Source organism: Aristolochia californica, unplaced genomic scaffold (genome assembly GCF_029961685.1).
Source record: "Aristolochia californica isolate CCGP_79_NKW_82.1479 unplaced genomic scaffold, dmAriCali1.0.hap1 SCAF_12, whole genome shotgun sequence".
NCBI classification, from domain to species: Eukaryota; Viridiplantae; Streptophyta; class Magnoliopsida; order Piperales; family Aristolochiaceae; genus Aristolochia; species Aristolochia californica.
Window position 1 is genome coordinate 23,635,972 of NW_027181793.1, and position 19,497 is coordinate 23,655,468.

Below are 19,497 nucleotides of genomic sequence, written 5' to 3' on the forward strand. Positions count from 1 at the left end.
GCCTGTGAGGGAGGAGCTGACAAAAGTGCTTATAAAGGAGGACAAGTGGAGGGTGGGTAGGGCTACCTCGTGTTTCAGTTTGCACAAAGTCTTCGCCTACCCTTTTGTTCTCGCCCTGGGTTCGATTCAGTTCGGTTTAATGTTCGACTCGGTTCGGTTTAATGTTCTTGCCCAGGGTCGCCTACCCTATGAAAACCTAAAAGGAGTTTGGAAATCCAATTTCATCTTCTCCTCCACCACATCCCCACCCTATCTTCATATCCTCTTTTTCACTCATGGCCTAAGTATATAAGTCATTTATCTTTAAAATTTCTAAAAAAATTATAAATAATAAAAATAATAACACATAAAATCAAATTTTTAGTATAAAATTAACATATAATCAAGATTATTATGAGAAAAGGGAAGGAATTCCATCTTTTCATATTTTTTTAGATAAAATATTCAACCCATTTGTAGGTTGGTTCGGAGAACCTAGTCCCTGAGCCAAACAAGCACTATTTGTTCCCCTAACCTCGTCTTTGCCCCTTTGATTGAGAGGGAATACCCTAAAACTTGTTTTTGTCATCATGTCTGACCTGGTCGATTAGGTTACATTGTCCTTGCACCCCTTATATTTAGACTATTTGTAATTATGAATATGCTTATAAATATTCTTAGTGCTCCTCTAGAAGATTATTTTCTCTTGTTTGGATGCTCATGGAAATTAAGAGAAGAAATAAAAGACAAACATTGTTTCTCATGTTTGGACGTACAAGGAAAATGGAAAAGAAAATAAAAAATAATAATTTAATTTTTTTTGAATGATTAAAGTTATATACAAACCTAATAATATTATCGTTAGAATATAATTTTTTCTAATAATTTTTTTATCGATAAATTTTCTCTCTAATTTTTCTTTCTTTTATTTATTTTCAAATTGGCTGCCCCTTCCCTCACACTTCATTGATATGGTGCATTGCTAAGGCATTTGAGATTCGGCCAATAAGTTTACTCTTAAACCCTAAACCCTAAACCTTGAGCTTACTCAGTTTGAATCTTCTACCTCATCTCGAATTGATTATAAAGAGGTTTTTATGGAGAATAACTCTTTGATTAAAGCCTTCTTAAGAAGGGTTTAATTAAAGGACAAACAACTTTTTATGTTTCATTCTCATTCTTATTTTCTTTGGTGCTATCCTTTCATTCCTTGAATTATGCTCTCTTGAATTTAATTCCACCACTTACTTGTACTAGTATTAGCATTCAATGTCCCTTACTTAGACTTGTAATTTTTCACTAATCAGATTTCCCCATGCTTGAGGCTTTCAATACGTCTACTTCTACTTCTTCTTTCAGTCAAGGACTCACCCACTACACCCATCAATACGTCTACTTCTACTTCTTCTTTCAGCCAAGGACTCAAGTTATGGCGATCAAATTTTAGAAGAAGAGTGTTTCGTCTATTTAGAAACTCCTTTGAAAACTCTTCTTTTTGGGCAATCCCACAGATAGGAAACTGAGAGCATCACTTATCGACAAATAGAGAGGCAAAACAAGAGGGTGACTTTCTCCTTCCCTCTTCATCTCTGTCTACGAAAGAAAAGGAGCAGCCGCCCCATGGGTCGGGTGTAGGTGGCGTTGGTTATCCTGTGTTCTGTCGTAGCTATTCGATAATGGCATCCCGCTTTGTTATCAAAAGGTTAGAGACTTAAAGCAACCCGAAGACATCATTAACCATTATTATATATCTTTTCCATAGAGAACCTTTGGGTTCTTTAAGAGATAAAGAGGAAGTCGATGATCACATGGAGGTGCAGTTCCGACGGCCAGCCCTGCTTCTGTGCTTCACAGCTTCACCTCATTTTTTTAACAAACCCGATATCGACTATCCTAGACTACTTTAGTACGCTCTTGTTTTTCTGTTTATAATAATAAACCACTTGCGCGAGGCATATTCCACTGTAAACCAGAGATCTTCGTTTGAATTTCGGAAATTGAAATTCTCCGTTTGATCGTGAGCAGCGGATGGAGATCGATCCTACTAAAATCCTCATTTGATTCTCGGTAAATCATTAACGAAGATATTACAATACAGAAATCAAAAGTGACGATTCAAGCAGTTCCCATAAAACTTCTACATCTTTATTTCACGAGATTCTGAAATTAACAAAGGTTACCAAGCCAGGGAGCTCATTCACTCTGAACTGAAGGAATCGATGAAGGAGGAGTATCTCTCTTGCAGCTGATCGGGCCTGAAAGTGTCGAAAGAGACTCGGGACGCGCAGTTAGAGACGGGTCTGGTCGGGCAGGGAATGACATTAGTGACAGTGTTATCGATGCAGAGGTGCAGACCGAGGATGCGTTGATTGGTCGTGGAGCCACAGTCGACGTACGTCGTCACTCCGAACACTTCGTTGATCGCCCTCTCCACTTCCGATAGAGCGTAAGTTGTGTAGTTCGACGGCAAGATACCTGCAACAGTTTTGGATGGATTAGACAGATGTGGAAGACGAGAAGAAACTTACGTTCTGGGAATTGAAGGATTCGAAAGAAGATTTTACCCTTCCAGTCGAGAACGTCAATGACGTTGGCTTTGCTCCGGACCGTGAGGGTCCTGAGGAAGAAATCCCTTATGCTGAGGCCGGAGCATCGGCCATCTTGTAGCCAAACTGATTCCCACAGTTTCTGCCCGTTGTTGGTTGGGCACCTGATGCTCGGCCAGTAGTTGTACAGATCGGTGATATTGCTCTGAAGCTGTTCATTTTTCACAGAAGAAACAAAAAACAGAAAACTATCAGAAAAGAATGGAATACCCATTGATATGAACACGATCCATCGAACGAATTTCTCAGAAAAACTAAGAGTAGAAACGTTGAAGAAGGGCCAAACCTCGTTAACGTTGAAGGGGACATTGGTGCAAACTCTGCTAGGCGAGGAGCCTGTGTAGGGGACGAGGCGATTCACAAGGAAATCCGATCTGGGATAACCTGTTTGGGGTTTGCAGCATTGACCTTGGACGTTGGTCGCGCAAAATCCTCCCGGCCACTGCAAATTTCAAAACCATAAAAAACAATTCTCCACTGATCAAAACAATTAACAGAGTCTTCTGGAGCAAATGATCGGCAAGAAAGAGGGAGAGACAAAGAAAAGAAAACGTACAGAGAGTACGAGACGGAAGTAATCCACTGCGGGGATGAGAAAAGCAGAGGAAGCAAGAGTGATCACAAAGAGAGCCAAAGCCGGGTGGGTCGCCATGACTGCGAGCTTTCAAAGCTTTTCCGGGAGAGGATGAGAAGAAGGCAGCCTGTTGCAGTCAATTTATACAAGGAAGAGAATCTATAACAAAATGGCAATTGCAGTTTTCGAGTCGATTAAACAAAAAGTCGAATTGATCACGAGTACAATTTATTAGATTAATGCAAAAGTACTGACGCATAATCTCGAGTTCTTCAAACAAATTGGCCGATTCTTCAAACAATATATTATAATATTGTTGTCACGATGGAAAGGATATTATAATTTCATGTGCTATTATAATTGCAACTTTTGCCATTTGTTCATAAATGATATTTTAAGCAATTCTTTACAATAATTACAGATGGCAAGACCACCACGTGAAAATGTTTGAAGCCGCCATTGTTTATGACAATGCCCTCTTCTTTAATACATAAACAAAGGTACTAATTATGATTTATAAGGATAACACATGAACACGAAATCTCAATGGAAGGAGAGAAGAGAGTAACTCTAGCTTTTGGGAAGAGGAAGAGAGGGATAATTGGTTGAGAAAGAGAGAGAGAGAGCTCTTGGGAGAAAGATAATAGGTGAGGGCCGAATTTGAGAAAAGGAGAGCTTGATGCTCTACCTCATGGGGGGAGGTTTACAATGACTATAATGTCCTTAAGGCTACAAGTTTTATGAAAAAAAAAAAACATAAGTGGACATACATCATCTTACATAATTACACCCTTATGTCATATTTATGAATATCACTTTATTTACCTCATTTGACGCCTCTAGACATGGGTGAACAGTTCTTCCTTTTTACTAGTTGTGCCACCCTTCACATGGGTGCCTTCTAACGCTCCCCCTAAAGTTGGAGGTAATAAGATATCATATATTCCCAGCTTGTTGGTCATAGTGGAGAGAACTTTCGAGCTAACTAGTTTTGTGAGTATATTCGCAAGTTGGTTGTGAGATGAAACATGTTTGAGACTTATAATGGCTGCTTGCAGCTTCTCTCTGACAAAGTGTCAATCAACTTCCATAGGCTTAGTTCTTTCATAAAAGACTGGGTTGGAAACAATGTGGATTGCAGCTTGATTATCGTAGTGGAGTTCCATCTGGCCATTTTTGTTAAATCCCATTTATGATAGGAGGGATTTGATGCATAGAAGTTCGCTTACTACATGTGCTATTGCTCGATATTCTGCCTCGACACTAGATCTTGCCACTATATTTTGTATTTTACTTTTCCATGTCATAAGGTTGCCTCTGACTTGGGTGCAATACCTTGAGGTGGAATTTTTGTCATTAGGAGATCCAATCCAATCTGCATCAACAAAGCTTTCAACGTTGGGATGATTGTGGCACTTATATAAAAGCCCTTGTCCTAGAGCCTTCTTCAAGTATATGAGGATTCTTTCTAGTGCCTGCTAGTGAGAGATTTGAGGTTTGTACATGTATTAGCTGGCAACACTAACTGCAAATGAGATATCTAGTCTAGTCAATATAAGATAGAATAGTTTTACGAGCAACCTTTGGTATTTGTCCACATCAACATCTTCACAAGAGCCTGCACATAATTTCACATTTGTATCCATTAGCATGTCAACAGGGAGACATCTCATAATTCTTACGTCTTTGAGCAAGTCAAGTACATACTTTCTTTGTGAGAAGATAATGCCATGCATAGACTGAAGAACTTCAATACCTAGGAAGTACTTGAGGAGTCACAAGTCTTTTGTCTTAAATTCATTGCATATGTTTTGTTTAATTTTACTTATGCTCTATGTATCACTTCATGTCAGAATAATATTACTAACGTATACAGTAAGTAGCACCACTTCCTTGTTAGTGTGCTTGACAAATACCCAATGATTTACACAACAATTGGTGAATAAAAAACACAACATGGCTTGACTGAACTTATCAAACTAAACTTGCGGAGATTGCTTCAACCCATATACTGATTTCTATAAACAACATACCTACTCCCCCTCAATTACATAGCTAGGTGGTTGCTACATATAAATTTCCTCCTTAATATCTCTATTGAGAAAGACATGTTTACATCGAGTTGAAACTCCGACCAACGAAAGCTAGCAACAAGAGATAATAAGAGGCGTTTTGAGTTGAGTTTGGCGACGAAGGAGAAGGTTTCCTCGTAGTCAATACCATAGCACTGAGTGTAGCCTTTTGCTACGATGCGAGCTTTAAGGTGGGCCATGGAACCATCCATCTTGTGCTTAATAGTGAAAACTCATTTACAACCCACTGGTTTTTTCCCGGATGGCAGGGGAACAAGTGTCCAAGTTTGATTTTCATGTAGGGATGTCATTTCTTCATCCATCGCCACTTTCATTCCTGGACACTGAAGGGCCTCCTGATAAGACTAGGGAATAGAGGTAGATGATATGGAGGCAAGGAAATGATGACAAGATGGTGATAATCGATGAGTCAATAAAAATTTGGAGATGGGGTGAGAGGCAGATGGTCGTGTACAAGACCTCGGCTCCTTCCAAAGAGCAATTGGTCGAGTATCAAAGGGATGGCAAAAAATACGAGGAGAAAAAGGAGAACTTACCTCTAAAGGAGTTGGAGATTCCATAGGTGAGGTGTCAGTCAATGCTTCAAGGGGTTGAAAAGATAAGTCATACCAACCATGAATTGGTGAGTCTTCGATGGGTACAACAGGCTTAGAAAACTCATTCGAAGAAGAGAATCTGGGTGGGGCATCAGTGGACAAATAAAAAAGTTGCTCTTATAAAAAGGTCAGATCTCTGGATACAAACATTTTCTTGAGTGGAGGATTATAACATACTTATCCTCTTTTAGTACAAGAGTAACCCAAAAAAATACATTTAATGGCTCTGGGGTCTAATTTGGTCATATGTAGGATCTGACATGGACAAAGTAAGTACACCCAAACACTTTCATAGGAAGGGAAACTGTGTCCTCAATATGAAAGAGATGGGTGAAGGGTGACTAATCATTTACAATTGAAGATGGCAGTTTGATGAGAAAACATGTCATAAGGATAGCATGGGGCCAGTAGAAGTGGGGCACATACATATGTTGAAGAAAGGCCTGAGCAACCTCAAGAAGATATCTATTTTTTCTTTAAGTCATACCATTTTTGTTGTGGTGTGTATACACATGATGTTTGATATATGATTCCATTATCCTAGAAAATGATTGGAATTCTCTCGACATATATTCTTTTGCCTTATTTGATCGGGGAGTCTTTAAGGTGGTATTAAACTAAGTAGAGATCATAGCACAACAAGATTTGAAAGTAGGTAATACCTTCAATCTATCTTTAAGTAAAAATAGCCATATAACCCGAGATAATGCATCAATAGATATAATAAAATACTTTGAATGAAAAACACTAGAGATGTTTAAGGGTCCCCACACATCAGTATGAACTAAAGTAAAAGGAGTAACACCTTTAGTTTCGCCTCGAGGGAAATAAGTACTTTGTTGGTGTTTACTGAGTTGACAACTTTCATAGTTCGAATGTGAAATAGACTGTAATGATGGAATCATATGTTTATGGGACTACAAAGATGGGTGACCTAGTCTGTTGTGCCATTGAAGGGCCTTCTGTCATGAACTGGTTGTGGCTGAGATTGCTGATTGACTGAGATAGTATAGACTCCCTTGTTCATGAGCTCCACCAATCACCCGTTTCGTTTATAGGTCGTAAAAGACCTAAATGTTGTTGAATTCATAAATTCTTCTTGCCAAAAAAAAAAAATCCTCCTTACCTTACTTACGTAAACAAGAACTCAATGGTGGAGGAAAACTAACAGCAAACAACCAAGAGTAACAGTCTTTGTGGGGTTGTTAAACGAAAATTTATGGTACTAAGCTTAATAAACCATAATTGCAATAGAGAATCAACTAGGTTTGATTCCAATAATTTTCCAAAGATATTGTAGTTTTTTTTCTTTTTAACTATACATGATGATGATATCATTTTGGGTCAATTGGCAGTCAAACCCTATTGACCCTTGTTAAACTAGACCCGATTGCCTCATTGGTTGCTATATTTTTTGTCTCTAGGTTGAGATAAATAAAATTGTAAGCATTAATAATTAAATAATTTATTAACAATATAAACTAAAAAACTATTTTTTCATATGGTTTACAAGTACGGAAAAGAGACGCTTCCCTCCTCTTGTTCAATGGAAGGGGTTTGAAAATTTTAGCAGGCTCTGCCTCCGAGTCCCCGACCCTTCCATCCCGAGTGCGGTCTCCTCTTCTGCTTCATTGTGTGCACTTCTGCTTTTTCCTGTCATTGTTGTGGTCGCCGTCGCGCAGGGCTGTACTGCCTCTCTCGATGCGACGGCAATAGCTACCATGTGCTTCTCTTGAGCCTAGTCCTTAGAAGAGACGAGCTTCCCTTTTGCCCTAAATTGCCGACGAGCCCACCTCACTGAACGACCGTGCGTTACAGGTACTTGTCTCTCTTCAAGACTTTCGTCCTTCAATTGATCTCGTATTTCTCTTTTCTGCTCAAAGTTATCTCCTTCACCCTCATCTATATCGCTATGAAATTCTTTCCAACAATGTCAATACTCTGGGAAGCTGAAAGTGGGAAAGACTATTAATTGCTGTTTTTTTCTGTTTGTGCAACTATTCCTTGAGTCCTTGCTCTATTTCTTGGGTATTTTTCTCTTTCCCTTCTCTTAGTAGGAAAGATAGTTCCTGGATCAGGGTAGAGATATGCGATTATATGGCAGAAGATGTAATTTTCAGTAAATAAAGTCTTGAATTAAAGAACTTATTGAATACAAATACATTCTCTTAATTTTAATTCCCATCTTAAATAGATGCACCCATCAGTCTTCTTTGAACTTGATTATTTTTTGTTCAAAAATTCCTCGTCATGACCTTCAGCTCTACTACTGTTTACGTATTGATTATTTTTTGAGTTACACACTCTATGCGGTATAACTGCATCTGTTCAAGTTTATTGACAATTTTAATTCTGAGTGTCCTGATTTTCTCATTGACGGTTAAAGATGGAATTACTCTATGATTCTTCTGGCATATTTTGCTTTAAATAGGGTAAGGACAAAGGATTATAACTGAATGAGGGTTCAGGATTCGAGCAATGTGGAGTGTATGGTAAAAAGAAGTTATTTTAGGTAGGCACTGGACCTACTGTTACCATTGGCTTGAACATACTAAAACTTGGTTAGAAATGCTGGGAAGAAAAACCTGTGAGAGTTCATGTATTGACCTACTTTAGCTAATGTTTGAGAATACCGAAGGCACATCGGAGACAAAGTGTTATGGAGGGGAACAAGAGAAGGTTTTGCCTTTCTGAGGTCTGAGTCAAATTCAGCTGTTGTTGCAGAGATGAAGAGGGATGAGAGATGATGATAAATGAACTAGATGAACTTGTATTCATAGGTTTAGCTTGCCTTCTGGTATTCCTAGTTTCATGCTTTATGATATTCTTATCCAATAAAGATAAATAAAAATTCTAGACACTTTGACAGGGGCCCTTATGAAAAATGTTAGGACCCACAAAACATCTGTGGTGGAATCTACTAGAGTGGCCTTTGAGGCAGGTGGCAGCTGGTCTTTTGTTCTGCTTTGCTATTTCTTGGTTTCTCTTCTAACAAAGTAAACAAGTCTATTTTACCTCATTTTAGACTATAGATTTGTTCAAGAACAAGAAATGACTTGAATTAAAATAAGAAGATAAGGACAAAAAAAAATTCAAAAAGGAAAACTGATTGTCCAGTCTCAATAATTAACTCTGGAAGTTCAAGCTTTATGATTGAATTATAGTTAGGGCAAGAGTGTTTTTCTTTGATCTTTCTCAGGAGTGCTTTTTAAAGAGTCTCATTTTATTTGTATTTTTGAAATCTATGAAGCCTTCTTACGAGGCACATGGATGATCCATTCTGGCTTTGACTTAAGCGGAGTGTATGGTGAAAAAAAAAAGTATTCCTTTGGCTTCTGATTGTTCTGGATCTCATTGCAGTTTTTTGCTTTATGTGTAATGAATAACTAGTGAAGAGAGAGTGATCTTGTGGTTATTCATTAAATGAAAGATTTAAGGCAGTAGGTCATTGATCCAACAAATGATTACATAAAAGTGTCCCATTGGTGTGATAACGTGTATAGTTTATTGAACCTGAGATTGCACCTTTAGAACTTAGAAATATAAAGTTTATTTTGTAAAAGTACACCGTCTACAATATTCAATTTTCAGGTGTTTTTAAATGTTGTTATACATATCCATAGTCTTCTGTTATCTTCAAGAGGACTAAAATAACCTTCCTTTATGAAATTTTTATTATAAAAGTTTAATTTTGTAATATGATGAGCCCACCTTTTCCTATTCCTACTTTCTTGGTATTGGGAAAGAAGAGATGGGAGCCTGCTCTCTTCCCTTTTCTTCTTGTGCAAGGGGAGAGGCCAAGGTCCCCTTGTATCATAGTCTGGGAGAGAAGGGATGAGTACAGTTGGGACTCTTTCTTGTTTAAAAATAAACTTTTATTTGAAGAAAACTTTATGTTATGAAGGTATTTTTATCTTTTTTTTTCTGTCTTAAAAAGTGGCCAATGGGGTGAGTGTATTGAAATGTGAAAACTAGGTTGTTAGTGTATTGTATGTAGCTTAATCATTTTATGTATTTTTATGGAGTTCTTAGTGAGAAATAAGGCATAAGATATGGAAGAGATAGTGTGCTTGTGATCAGGCCTTTTGCACAATGGTGCATGGGGAGGTGCTTCTAGGGTGGGATCTTGACTCTTTGGGGAAAAGGGTGTTGTGTGCGTGCGTAATTAACAGTGAAAAAAAGATGTGAAAGAGACATTATTTGGCATGAAGAAAAGTGGATACAGAATAGTTTGGCAGGCAAAAAGAAGAGATAGAGGTTTTTTTTAGGAAATCTTAACCTACATACAAAAACAAAGAAAATACCCAGATTTTACGAGGACTCCAAAACTGGTTTTCTACCTTTGAATTTGTGTTTATAGATTTAGTATGCCAGGTACTGTACGTGACCCACTTTCCTACAATCTCTCTCTCAACATATGTTTTTCTTGTACTTTTTAACTCATGGCAATTTCTACCTAACTTGCATCCAAGATACTCCTAACTCATATTAAACTTTTTTCTCTCTTCTCTCATTTAGCTAATAAAGAAAAGTAACTCACTAAACCACGCATCCCATCTCCTTAGCACTTTCTTAACTACCTAATTACACTAATTCCATTAATTTATGCAAAGGTTCCATTACTAACCCCTTTATTACAGAATAAACTTGATTAAACCCTTAGACTCCTTACATTGTAATTTTGATATTCTTGAGGGTAAGTATAATTTCTCAAAATTTCAGGGTATAAGTGCGATTAATTCCTTTTTCTTCTTTCTTATTTACTATCTTGTCTTTTATCTATCTATCTATCTAACTATATCTATATCTATATCTTTATCTATATCTATCTATATCTATCTATTTCAATATATATATATTATATGCATATATAGACAGATATAGATATAGATATAGATTTCCAAGCAAAGTGTTATAGTTTTGTCAATCTGGAACAGGCTGAAACAGAAGAAGCAACATAAATGGAAACATGTCTAAGTGTAAATCATGAACCTACTGATGTGAAAGATCCCTTTAGTCAATGGAGTACATTCTCTTTGCTTTCGAAAACCTTAAGGAGTTCCAACAAAAGCATGGAGTTGGACCATCAGGAGCTGGACCCACTTCAGAATCTCCTTAGCTCAATGGTATGTAGTCTTATCCAAGTTAGACTTCTTATTTTCTGAAATTCCTATTCTTGGTTCAAAAGATTCCTATTTCTAATCCTCACTGTTTGAAACATTTTGTCTCACATGGCATATCTTTCAAATTTTGGTGCATTAGAACTGGTTGAGAACATATTGTAACTTTCTTCCCTTTGTTTCTTTATTTGTAACGCCTAAAACTAAGCTGTACTTTGTTTATTTTTGACATTATGAGAAAGTGCTAACAGCTTTATCTAGTAGAACAATAAGCAATGAAGGTTTCTTTGGAGAAAAGATTGTTGTATGAATCCTCTGGGTTTTGGGAAATTAAAGAATCTTTAGGTGCAGATTATGTTGGGTCCAATTTTACTGAAGATTGACTTGCGGCTACAGTATTTTTGTTGGTTGAAACTTGAAAATTTGAAGAGAAAAACAATCTGTTGTGGGTAGCTCAAGTGCTGAAATTGAGTGCCAAGCTATGACTTATACAACATGTGAGTTGATGTGGATAAAATCCCTTATGGAATTTTTTTTTTTTTTTTTTATGATAAGAAACCTATGTTGATGAGTTATGATAACCAAATTGCTATCTTTATTGCCAATAACCCAATTTTCTATGAGAGAAAAAAAATATTGCAGTTTGTTGCCACTTCATCTGATAGACCGTAATGAATGACAAAATTATAATCGTATACATTCAGTTTGCATATCTACTTGGTGAATCTTCCTTAAGGCTTGAAGAAAGAATGTACATATTTTTATGTCAAGCTAGTGTCATTTAACATATATGCTTCAATATGGGGGGGAATGTTGAGGAAACTACTTATTGTAGATAATATTGTAATTTTGCATCATGGGTACGTTAGGGATATTACTCTTCTTGTTACCTCCCTCTTTAGATTTTTTAATTCTTTGGTTTTTTAGTAGATTTATACTTAAGAATATTGTTTTTTTAAGTGGGAATAGTTCCCACATGGATAAGTGTTAAGAAGCGTTATCAAGTTATAATGTTGAGTAATAAGCTTTCGAAGTGGCTATTCATTTTTGGCATGGAACCAGGCTCAACCCTACTGTACTATCAAAGCAGGCTATTTGCTTGGGTTTAGACCTAGTTTGTGTTCCATTGTCAGTTTGTGCTTCATTATGAATTTGTACGTATGTTTCAGGCTTGTTATGTGTAAGCCTAGACATGAGGGAGAGTATTGAGTGGGAATAGTCCCAAATTGATAAGAGTTAAGAAGTGTTATTGTGTTTGAATGTTGAGTATTAAGCCTCCTATGTAGTTAGTCATTTTGGGATGAACCAGATTCGATCCAACATGTTTATTTGTAACTAAAGAGGTTTGATTTTTTTTGTATGTTTCAATGTTATGACTTAAATAAATATTTAACAGAGGATTAGTGGTCAATCAAACCACTAGCTAGAATTTGTCATGTTGTGCGGTAGTTCCTCTCTTTTCTCTCTCAACTTCTTCTTGTTTTTTCTCTTTTTTTTTCTATCCCAATAAAAGCTCTTAATTCTACAACTACACAAGGAATGTTATACTTAGGCCATGACGTTTGTCCATAACTTTTGTCCATGACTTTTGTCCATAATACATGTTCCTCTACTGCAAAGCTGCATAACCACAGGGCTAGGAAGGCTGGGTTCATGATTTTTAGCCTCTTGATGCCCAATCCACCACTTTTTTTCTTTTGGCATACCAGGTCGGTCCCCTTTGCTTTTTCTTGAATGTTGGTTATGCATGCACATTACTCCAATAAACCTGGTTTGGTTTTGGATTCAAGACCTTATACTAGAAATCCCTCAATGTGGCAATTAAGCCAAAGGCCCAATCCAACCTGGTCCCATTTTACTTTGGGATATTTAAATTGGTCTGAAATTGACCACCATAAAAATTTCTTTCAATTAGTTCAAGCTTTGAGTTACACTTGCTTGGCAAGGGATTAAGGAGAGAAGATGATTGGGTAAGCCTGCTAGGGTAGATTAGGTAAATGCTCCTGTGCCCACTGGATTGAGTAGCTTCTCTTTCCATTTTGCCTTTAAAGTCTTCCTTTTGAGGTTCTGAAGTTGATTGGTGGACCTCGCCATGTAGAGTGGTAACCCAAGGTAGGTAGCAGGGAGATTTATGACTTTGCAAGATAAGGTGTCAGTCATTACTTTGACTTTCCCTGTTTCAAGGTGTTCAGAATTATAGTCGAGGGGCATTCGGTCGTTTATCATTAGGGGTAGTTTTTCATATGTTTCTCTCACAAATCTGGTCTTCTAGTCTTTTCATTGCCATATTTAATTTGCTGTTTATGTAATTAGGATGAGTCAGAATATTTGTTAGTGAGAGGGGCAATATTCTACCTCTTTTTCACTTAAGTGAGGATAGAAGAAACGAGGGGGAGTTAGAGTTTGACTCTTAATTTTGACTTCTCCAAACCTGAGTATCTCCATGCTTCTTCTTCCTCTCTTTCTTCTCAATCTCTATCTTCTTAATCTCTATCTTCCTGGTCCTAATCTCATTACTTTTCACAAGGTTTATCCCAAATTGGCCAGACATATTCAGTTTAATCTCTGCCCTGGATTTGATTTAAAAAAATGTAGATTATGATTTTTATGTTTGCTAGCTGGTCTTTCTGCCTTTCACATAGATGATGGTATCATTGACAAACTGCAATAGGGGAATTCACCCCTTTGTCTTCACCTCTCTGAAATATTTAAGTGATGAGTGGGGAAGTTATAGTTGAAGGCTGTGAATAAATACGTATGATTGGTAACTCAGGTCTTAATGAAGCAAATTTTAACTAATGTAATTTTGCTTAAAGCTGTTGTTAATTTTCAGCATTATCTTTAACCTGTGATACAATGTTTGACAAACCAGGAGTCAGAAGACCAAATGAAGTTGATTGAGCAAGCAACCACAGTTTTAAACAGTAATTCGGACTTTCCAAATTATGATTTTACAAGCCAAAATCTGCCTAATGATCAAGATAACACTTTCGTGAATCAACCCAAAAGACAAAGACCAGATTTGGGCCGTAAACGGGCTCGATTTTCTTTAATGCCTAGTAAAAGGTAAACAAATAGATGATTCTGTTTGTTATCAATATGAACACTCTTTGCTGACAAAAATTTAGTACTTATCTTCTGTGGTCTTTATTGTTGTTCCTTTTTTGGCAGTCAACCTGTTACACTAGCTGATCCAAAAACCGTTCTTGAAAATCTGGAGGACCCAGAGGAATACTTTGCAGCTCTTGAAAGGATTGAACGTAATTCTCTAGATATTTCATCTTGTATAGTGAGCTTTTGATTTTTCACAACTGTATAGTGAGCTTTTGCTTTAATTTTGCACTTAGTTGCTGACAAGGAGAAAAAGAGATTGAAGGGAGAAACTGGTGGAGAGCCAAGTCAACCTCCAAGAGAACGAATACATCGTCCTGGACTTAATCTTCGGTATCTTTTGAAACTGCTCATAGAATATAAGTTTTTTTCACGTTTCCTATGTTGATTCCTTATTACACAACAGGCTGATAATATGTATTTTTGTAAACGTTTAAAGCAGTTATTCTGATTATTATTCTGCTACTTTTATATTTTTAAAGGAATTACTTGAATGACTTACAGAAAGAATAAAGGATTATCTATTTATTTTCTGAGCACTTTTCTCTTCTTGTCTTTGATTTCAGGAGGAAGCCTTTGTATAAGCATGTTTACCCTAAATTTTCTAGTAATGCAGAGAACTTTGACCCATCATTTGGGTCCAAGAGTGAAGTGAAAGTTCTCAGTCCATCTAAAGCCACATCGAATTTGGTGTCAGAAGCTACTGAAATGCCTGCTGGTTCACGGGAAAGAGACACTCATGATGAACAGTTAGATGACGGCCTTGGAAAAGGTTACATGCCTGCATAAGCCAATCTTTTACATTGTCAATTGTCTTTACTTGACACTTACAAGTTTTTATCTGTGTAGGCTTAAGAGTGGAGACAGTGAAGAGGAGCGGAAGTTCTTTCAGTGAAATGCTCAATGCTTGTAGAGATCTAGATGAGAGCCAAACCTTTAAGTTGTTGCAAGAGCGCTTGGGTTTTCAATCACTTGTCTTGGACAAACAAAACATTCCAGAGTTGGACAGAGCCCCAACACATGGGTATAAAGCATTACAGGATGTAATGCAGAGTCCAAACCGGGCATCTTCTATTGTGCACCCTTTGACAGAATCAGCTAACACTCAAGAAATGTTGTCAGAAAGGCGGAAAAATGTAGAAAATTTAATCAGTCCAAGAACTTCATCGCGAGTTAGAAGTCCACTATCTCTAGTTTCTGCATTACAAGGACGCATTTCAGAGATTGTTTCAGAGACAGATCCGGTGTCTTTGCACAATACTGCTACTGGAACATCTCGTGGACATTTTTCATCTGAGAAGGGGTTGCACAAAACCCCTTCACCTCCTGTTTGTATGGATAAAACTTTGACAGAATCAGCTAACACTCAAGAAATGTTGTCAGAAAGGTGGAAAAATGTAGAAAATTTAATCAGTCCAAGAACTTCATCGCGAGTTAGAAGTCCACTATCTCCAGTTTCTGCGTTACAAGGACACATTTCAGAGATTGTTTCGGAGACAGATCCGGTCTCTTTGCACAATACTGCTGCTGGAACATCTCATGGACATTTTTCATCTGAGAAAGGGTTGCACAAAACTCCTTCACCTCCTGTTTGTATGGATAAAACCTGTGATGGAGGTTTAAGCCCAAAAAGTCCTCGACCTCTCACATCTATAAATGCTAGTAGGTTGAGTTCCAGTTTCCATTTGAAAGCTCCTGATGAAGGGACAAAAGAGATAGCCTTGTCACGTTCTATTGATTCTACCAACGCATCAACAGGTTCAATTGGACATGTAAAACCTACTCCTTCAATGAATGGAAATACAGTGAGTTTCAATAATAGATTGCAGACTTCAGGAAATGAAACTGGAAGCATAAGGAATAGTGATTTTGATTCCGAAACACTGGTGAGACAACAGTCTTCTTGTCAAGTTGACGTGTTGACTGGTGATAACTCCATTGAATCTGAAAAGGCAAGGAATTTTAACTATCTGGGACATGTTAAATGACAAAGTTGTTTCTATTAGTAATGCAAGGGATTTCTGAAGGAGATGGTAACATATGTTTGATATTTAAAATCTTTATGGATTCCAGGCCAGTGATAAAGGTCTAGAAGGATTGGTATCTGAAGAGCCTGTCCAGGCTTTCACTACTGAAAGTGTCCATGAAGGTGGTAGTCAATTGGGTGAGTTACATGGTTAGTCTTGCTCGTCAATGCATTTTCACTCTTTGGGTGTTAAGATCCCCATTGTTGATTTAACGTATAATACTCTGATCATGGTATATACAAGCAAGTTTGGCTTTCTGGAATGAGTTTGTGATTTGGTTATAAATAGAGTTTTGTGAATACATCTTGAGTTTCGTTTTTTTATTCTTCTGGCTACTATTTATGCAGTTTTAGGTAGAAAAGGAGATTTCTGGTATTTTGGAGTACACTCCTTTGTTTGATTATGGAAGTTATGTAATTGGTCTGTATGAGAAATATAACTAGTCTCTGTGATTTTGAAACCTTAAATGATTAGCTTCTGAGGGGATCTTTTCTGCAGGGGCCTCTAACATGTCTTTGTTGTTGAATGCAGCATTCTTTTTTAAGTTGTTGCTGCTTGCCATGCTAGTCTTTGGTGAGTGTCTTTCGTTGCCGTTTGATGGCTCATGTCTCATATTTCTCTATTTTCTTTTACAGAGAAACCAAAGTCCACTCCAACCTGCCTTCCCATGGATGAAAATGTCGAAAAGTCAAACCTTGTACCAGAACAGAGTACCCAGGTTTTACTGTCTTCTTTTCATTATAGTCTTGAGATGAAATTTGCAAATGCTTGAGATCTGGTAATATTGTTGTGCTTTCAGATTATGCTTTAAAATGTATATTTAATTATCATCTTAAGAAAAGTATATTTAACGACTATTTTTCAGAAATGAATTTTATTTGGTACTTGTCTGAATCTATGGGTTCCCATAGAAGCTTTAATTTTGTGATTCATGCCTTCTTAGTGGAATTGAATATATGTTCCATTTTCCCGCACTCTGTGAACATGGTTAAACCAGCTAGAAAGTGCGTTAATCTTCTTCTTTTGGTGCTTATTCAGGGTTTGGATGCCAGTCCTCTATGTGATGTCCTGCATGCTTGCTTCATGTTTCAGAACTTCTCTTGGAATTTCAACACTCGTGTGTCCGTCCAAGATCTATGCTTTTCATCTTTATTGTTGACTTGTTCTAGTCCCTCCCCAAATGACTAGTCAAAGTTTGGAGCTCTTTTCCCAAATTTTCAGAATAGGATCTTGTTAAATTGGATCCAAGGCCCTATCCCAAAATGACTAACCAACTTAGGAAACCTCTTTCCCAACTAATAAACTCAAGATCTTTGTACTCACTAATCCATGCGGGATTATTCCTTAACACTCCCCTTCACGCGTAGACCTTCTACAAGTGGATAATTTAGGAGTAGGCAGTTTAGGTGTAGGCCCTCTTTTGTGGCTCTACAAGTAGATAGTTTAGGTGTAGGACCTCTTTTGTTGCTCTACAAGTAGATAGTTTTTAGGTGTAGGCCCACATATGAGTACTTGCTCTGATACCATGTTAAATTGGGTCCAAGACCTTATCCGAAAATGACTAGCCAATTTAGGAAATCTCTTTCCCAACTAATAAACTCAAGATCTTTGTACTCACCAATCCATGTGGGACTATTCCTTAACAAATCTTTCTGATCTTGAATCAACTTTGGATAATTTTCTCATAACCGTTTGTCTTACTTTTGGACAACTAGCCTAAGGCATTGACCACATATATAGCCACAGAATGTGGGAACTTTTCTCCAGGAACATTTGCTAGAATTTTCTTACTCAACAACGATGGAGATTCAGTTTTTTTATTTAAAACATTGCTTTCCTGGTATTAACATGGTCCATATTGTGTAATTACGATATGAGAAAAGGGAGGTTTTCTCTGTGCTTATGGCATTATACCTCTTCTGGTATTTTTGTCTTCCACCTTAGTTGCATGCTGCAACCCAGTTTTATTTCGAGTGATAGTCCTTGTTGATTTGAAAAAGACATGGTTGCCGATATTCAATTTCTTATTGATGCGAACATGAACATTTTAATGTCAAAGTGAGAGACCTTTCTCACCAAACTTTTTTTTCAGTCATAATGGATGACCATTGGTTTTCTTATATTGGAGCAGGAGATTCAAATGCCTCCATCTACACCGGGTAGAAGAACTAGGCGAAAAGTTCAGTCCCGTAAGCAAAGCAAAATAGGACGTCGGCCAAGGTTTAGTCTTGCAGGTGTGCATTTTTTCACATATTAGTAGGAAATGTTTCTCATCATATATTCTAGAAGTTACCTTTTTCCTTGTCTGATTCCATACATTGTTAGGAAATTTTTAATTTTTCAGTTGCATAAATTTGTTCCTTCGAATACTGGTTTATCTTTAGGAGCTGGTACCTCATGGGAAGGTGGACTTAGGCGAAGTACACGGGTCAAGAGCAAACCTTTACAGTGGTGGAAAGGCGAACGACTTCTATATGGACGTCTTCATAATAGTAAGTATTTCCATAAGAAAGTGCTTACGGTCATAGGTGTTGCCATTGTCTTTAGTGAGATGAATCATAGCATTCCTTACAACTTTGTTGTTAAGTTGGGAAGCATCTGCCTTTGAATATGGGCTGCAGTTTGCTTGCCTTACCACGTATTCCTTTGGTATATACACTAGTGTGCAACAGGGCCATGGCGTGTCTTGATGTTCATTAGACAAAGAAGACATTGCCGCTGATGACTATTTTTTTATTACTGCTATATTGAGAAGCTCTGAAAGTTTTTATGTTCAAAAGGTTCCTAGTGATCGGATCCATTACATGTGTTAAAAGCATTTTTATTCTTGAATTTAAGTCAAGAATTGCTAACCTGGAACCGAACCCGACTAATATAGCAAAACTAAATATGTTAGAGCAACAATATTGCGAGGAAGAGATGAGAGAAAGTAGGAAAAATAGGAGATTATATCACTGCTGACATACCAGCAAAGGCGTTGGCAGCTTCCTATCATGGTTAATCAGAGAAACTAATTGGGTTTGTTTCACCATTGCAGGCTTGGCGACTGTTATTGGAGCAAAATATGTTACTTCAAATGATGACAAGAAAGAGCGTGAATTTGAAGTGGTTTCTTTTGTTTCAAATGACTATGAAAACCTTGTTGAGCAAGTTGCTCGACATTGATGTTGTAGCGCGCTTATTACCTGCCTTTTATTTGGTGTTATCTCGACACATCAAAACTTTACCAGCAAATTTCTTGACAAGACCAGTTCCTGTACTGCAAGCATTTCTTCTTTTTTGCCATTATAGTGGGATTACTGACTGTTTGGTTTAGTGATTGTGTGCACTTCTCGCAACCAGGGATTGCATCGGCTGTAATAAAGTAAACTTACTACTTAAAATGAAATTT

At 37.3% G+C, this 19,497-nt stretch overlaps 2 protein-coding genes across 2 annotated transcripts; one reads left to right on the forward strand and one right to left on the reverse strand.

Annotated features, from left to right (window-relative positions):
* Positions 1 to 2,145: 2,145 nt before the first annotated feature.
* Positions 2,146 to 3,237, reverse strand: LOC137946743 (ribonuclease 3-like). Its single transcript, XM_068793053.1, has 4 exons — positions 3,142 to 3,237; positions 2,872 to 3,027; positions 2,544 to 2,736; positions 2,146 to 2,454 (listed from the first exon to the last, which is right to left on the reverse strand). Exons 1-4 carry the CDS (start codon positions 3,235 to 3,237, stop codon positions 2,177 to 2,179), a joined length of 723 nt encoding a protein of 240 aa, XP_068649154.1. The 3' UTR covers positions 2,146 to 2,176.
* Positions 3,238 to 7,445: 4,208 nt separating this feature from the next.
* LOC137946129 (centromere protein C) lies at positions 7,446 to 19,426 on the forward strand. Its single transcript, XM_068792328.1, has 12 exons — positions 7,446 to 7,666; positions 10,786 to 10,974; positions 13,841 to 14,034; positions 14,140 to 14,228; positions 14,316 to 14,412; positions 14,646 to 14,851; positions 14,929 to 16,031; positions 16,153 to 16,243; positions 16,742 to 16,824; positions 18,238 to 18,340; positions 18,491 to 18,598; positions 19,144 to 19,426. The coding sequence occupies exons 2-12, from the start codon at positions 10,810 to 10,812 to the stop codon at positions 19,269 to 19,271; spliced, it is 2,367 nt and encodes a 788-aa protein (XP_068648429.1). The 5' UTR covers positions 7,446 to 7,666; positions 10,786 to 10,809; the 3' UTR covers positions 19,272 to 19,426.
* Positions 19,427 to 19,497: the final 71 nt, after the last annotated feature.

Bases quoted from the DNA above. Each gene is read 5' to 3' on its own strand.
- LOC137946743 (XM_068793053.1), bottom strand. From the start codon at position 3,237: ATGGCGACCCACCCGGCTTTGGCTCTCTTTGTGATCACTCTTGCTTCC. The intron at 3,028-3,141 runs GTACGTTTTCTT...TGAAATTTGCAG, and splicing joins ACTTCCGTCTCGTACTCTCT to TGGCCGGGAGGATTTTGCGC. The intron at 2,737-2,871 runs GTTTGGCCCTTC...AAAAATGAACAG, and splicing joins TCCCCTTCAACGTTAACGAG to CTTCAGAGCAATATCACCGA.
- LOC137946129 (XM_068792328.1), top strand. From the start codon at position 10,810: ATGGAAACATGTCTAAGTGTAAATCATGAACCTACTGATGTGAAAGAT. The intron at 10,975-13,840 runs GTATGTAGTCTT...TTGACAAACCAG, and splicing joins AGAATCTCCTTAGCTCAATG to GAGTCAGAAGACCAAATGAA. The intron at 16,244-16,741 runs GTGAGTTACATG...TTTCTTTTACAG, and splicing joins TGAAGGTGGTAGTCAATTGG to AGAAACCAAAGTCCACTCCA.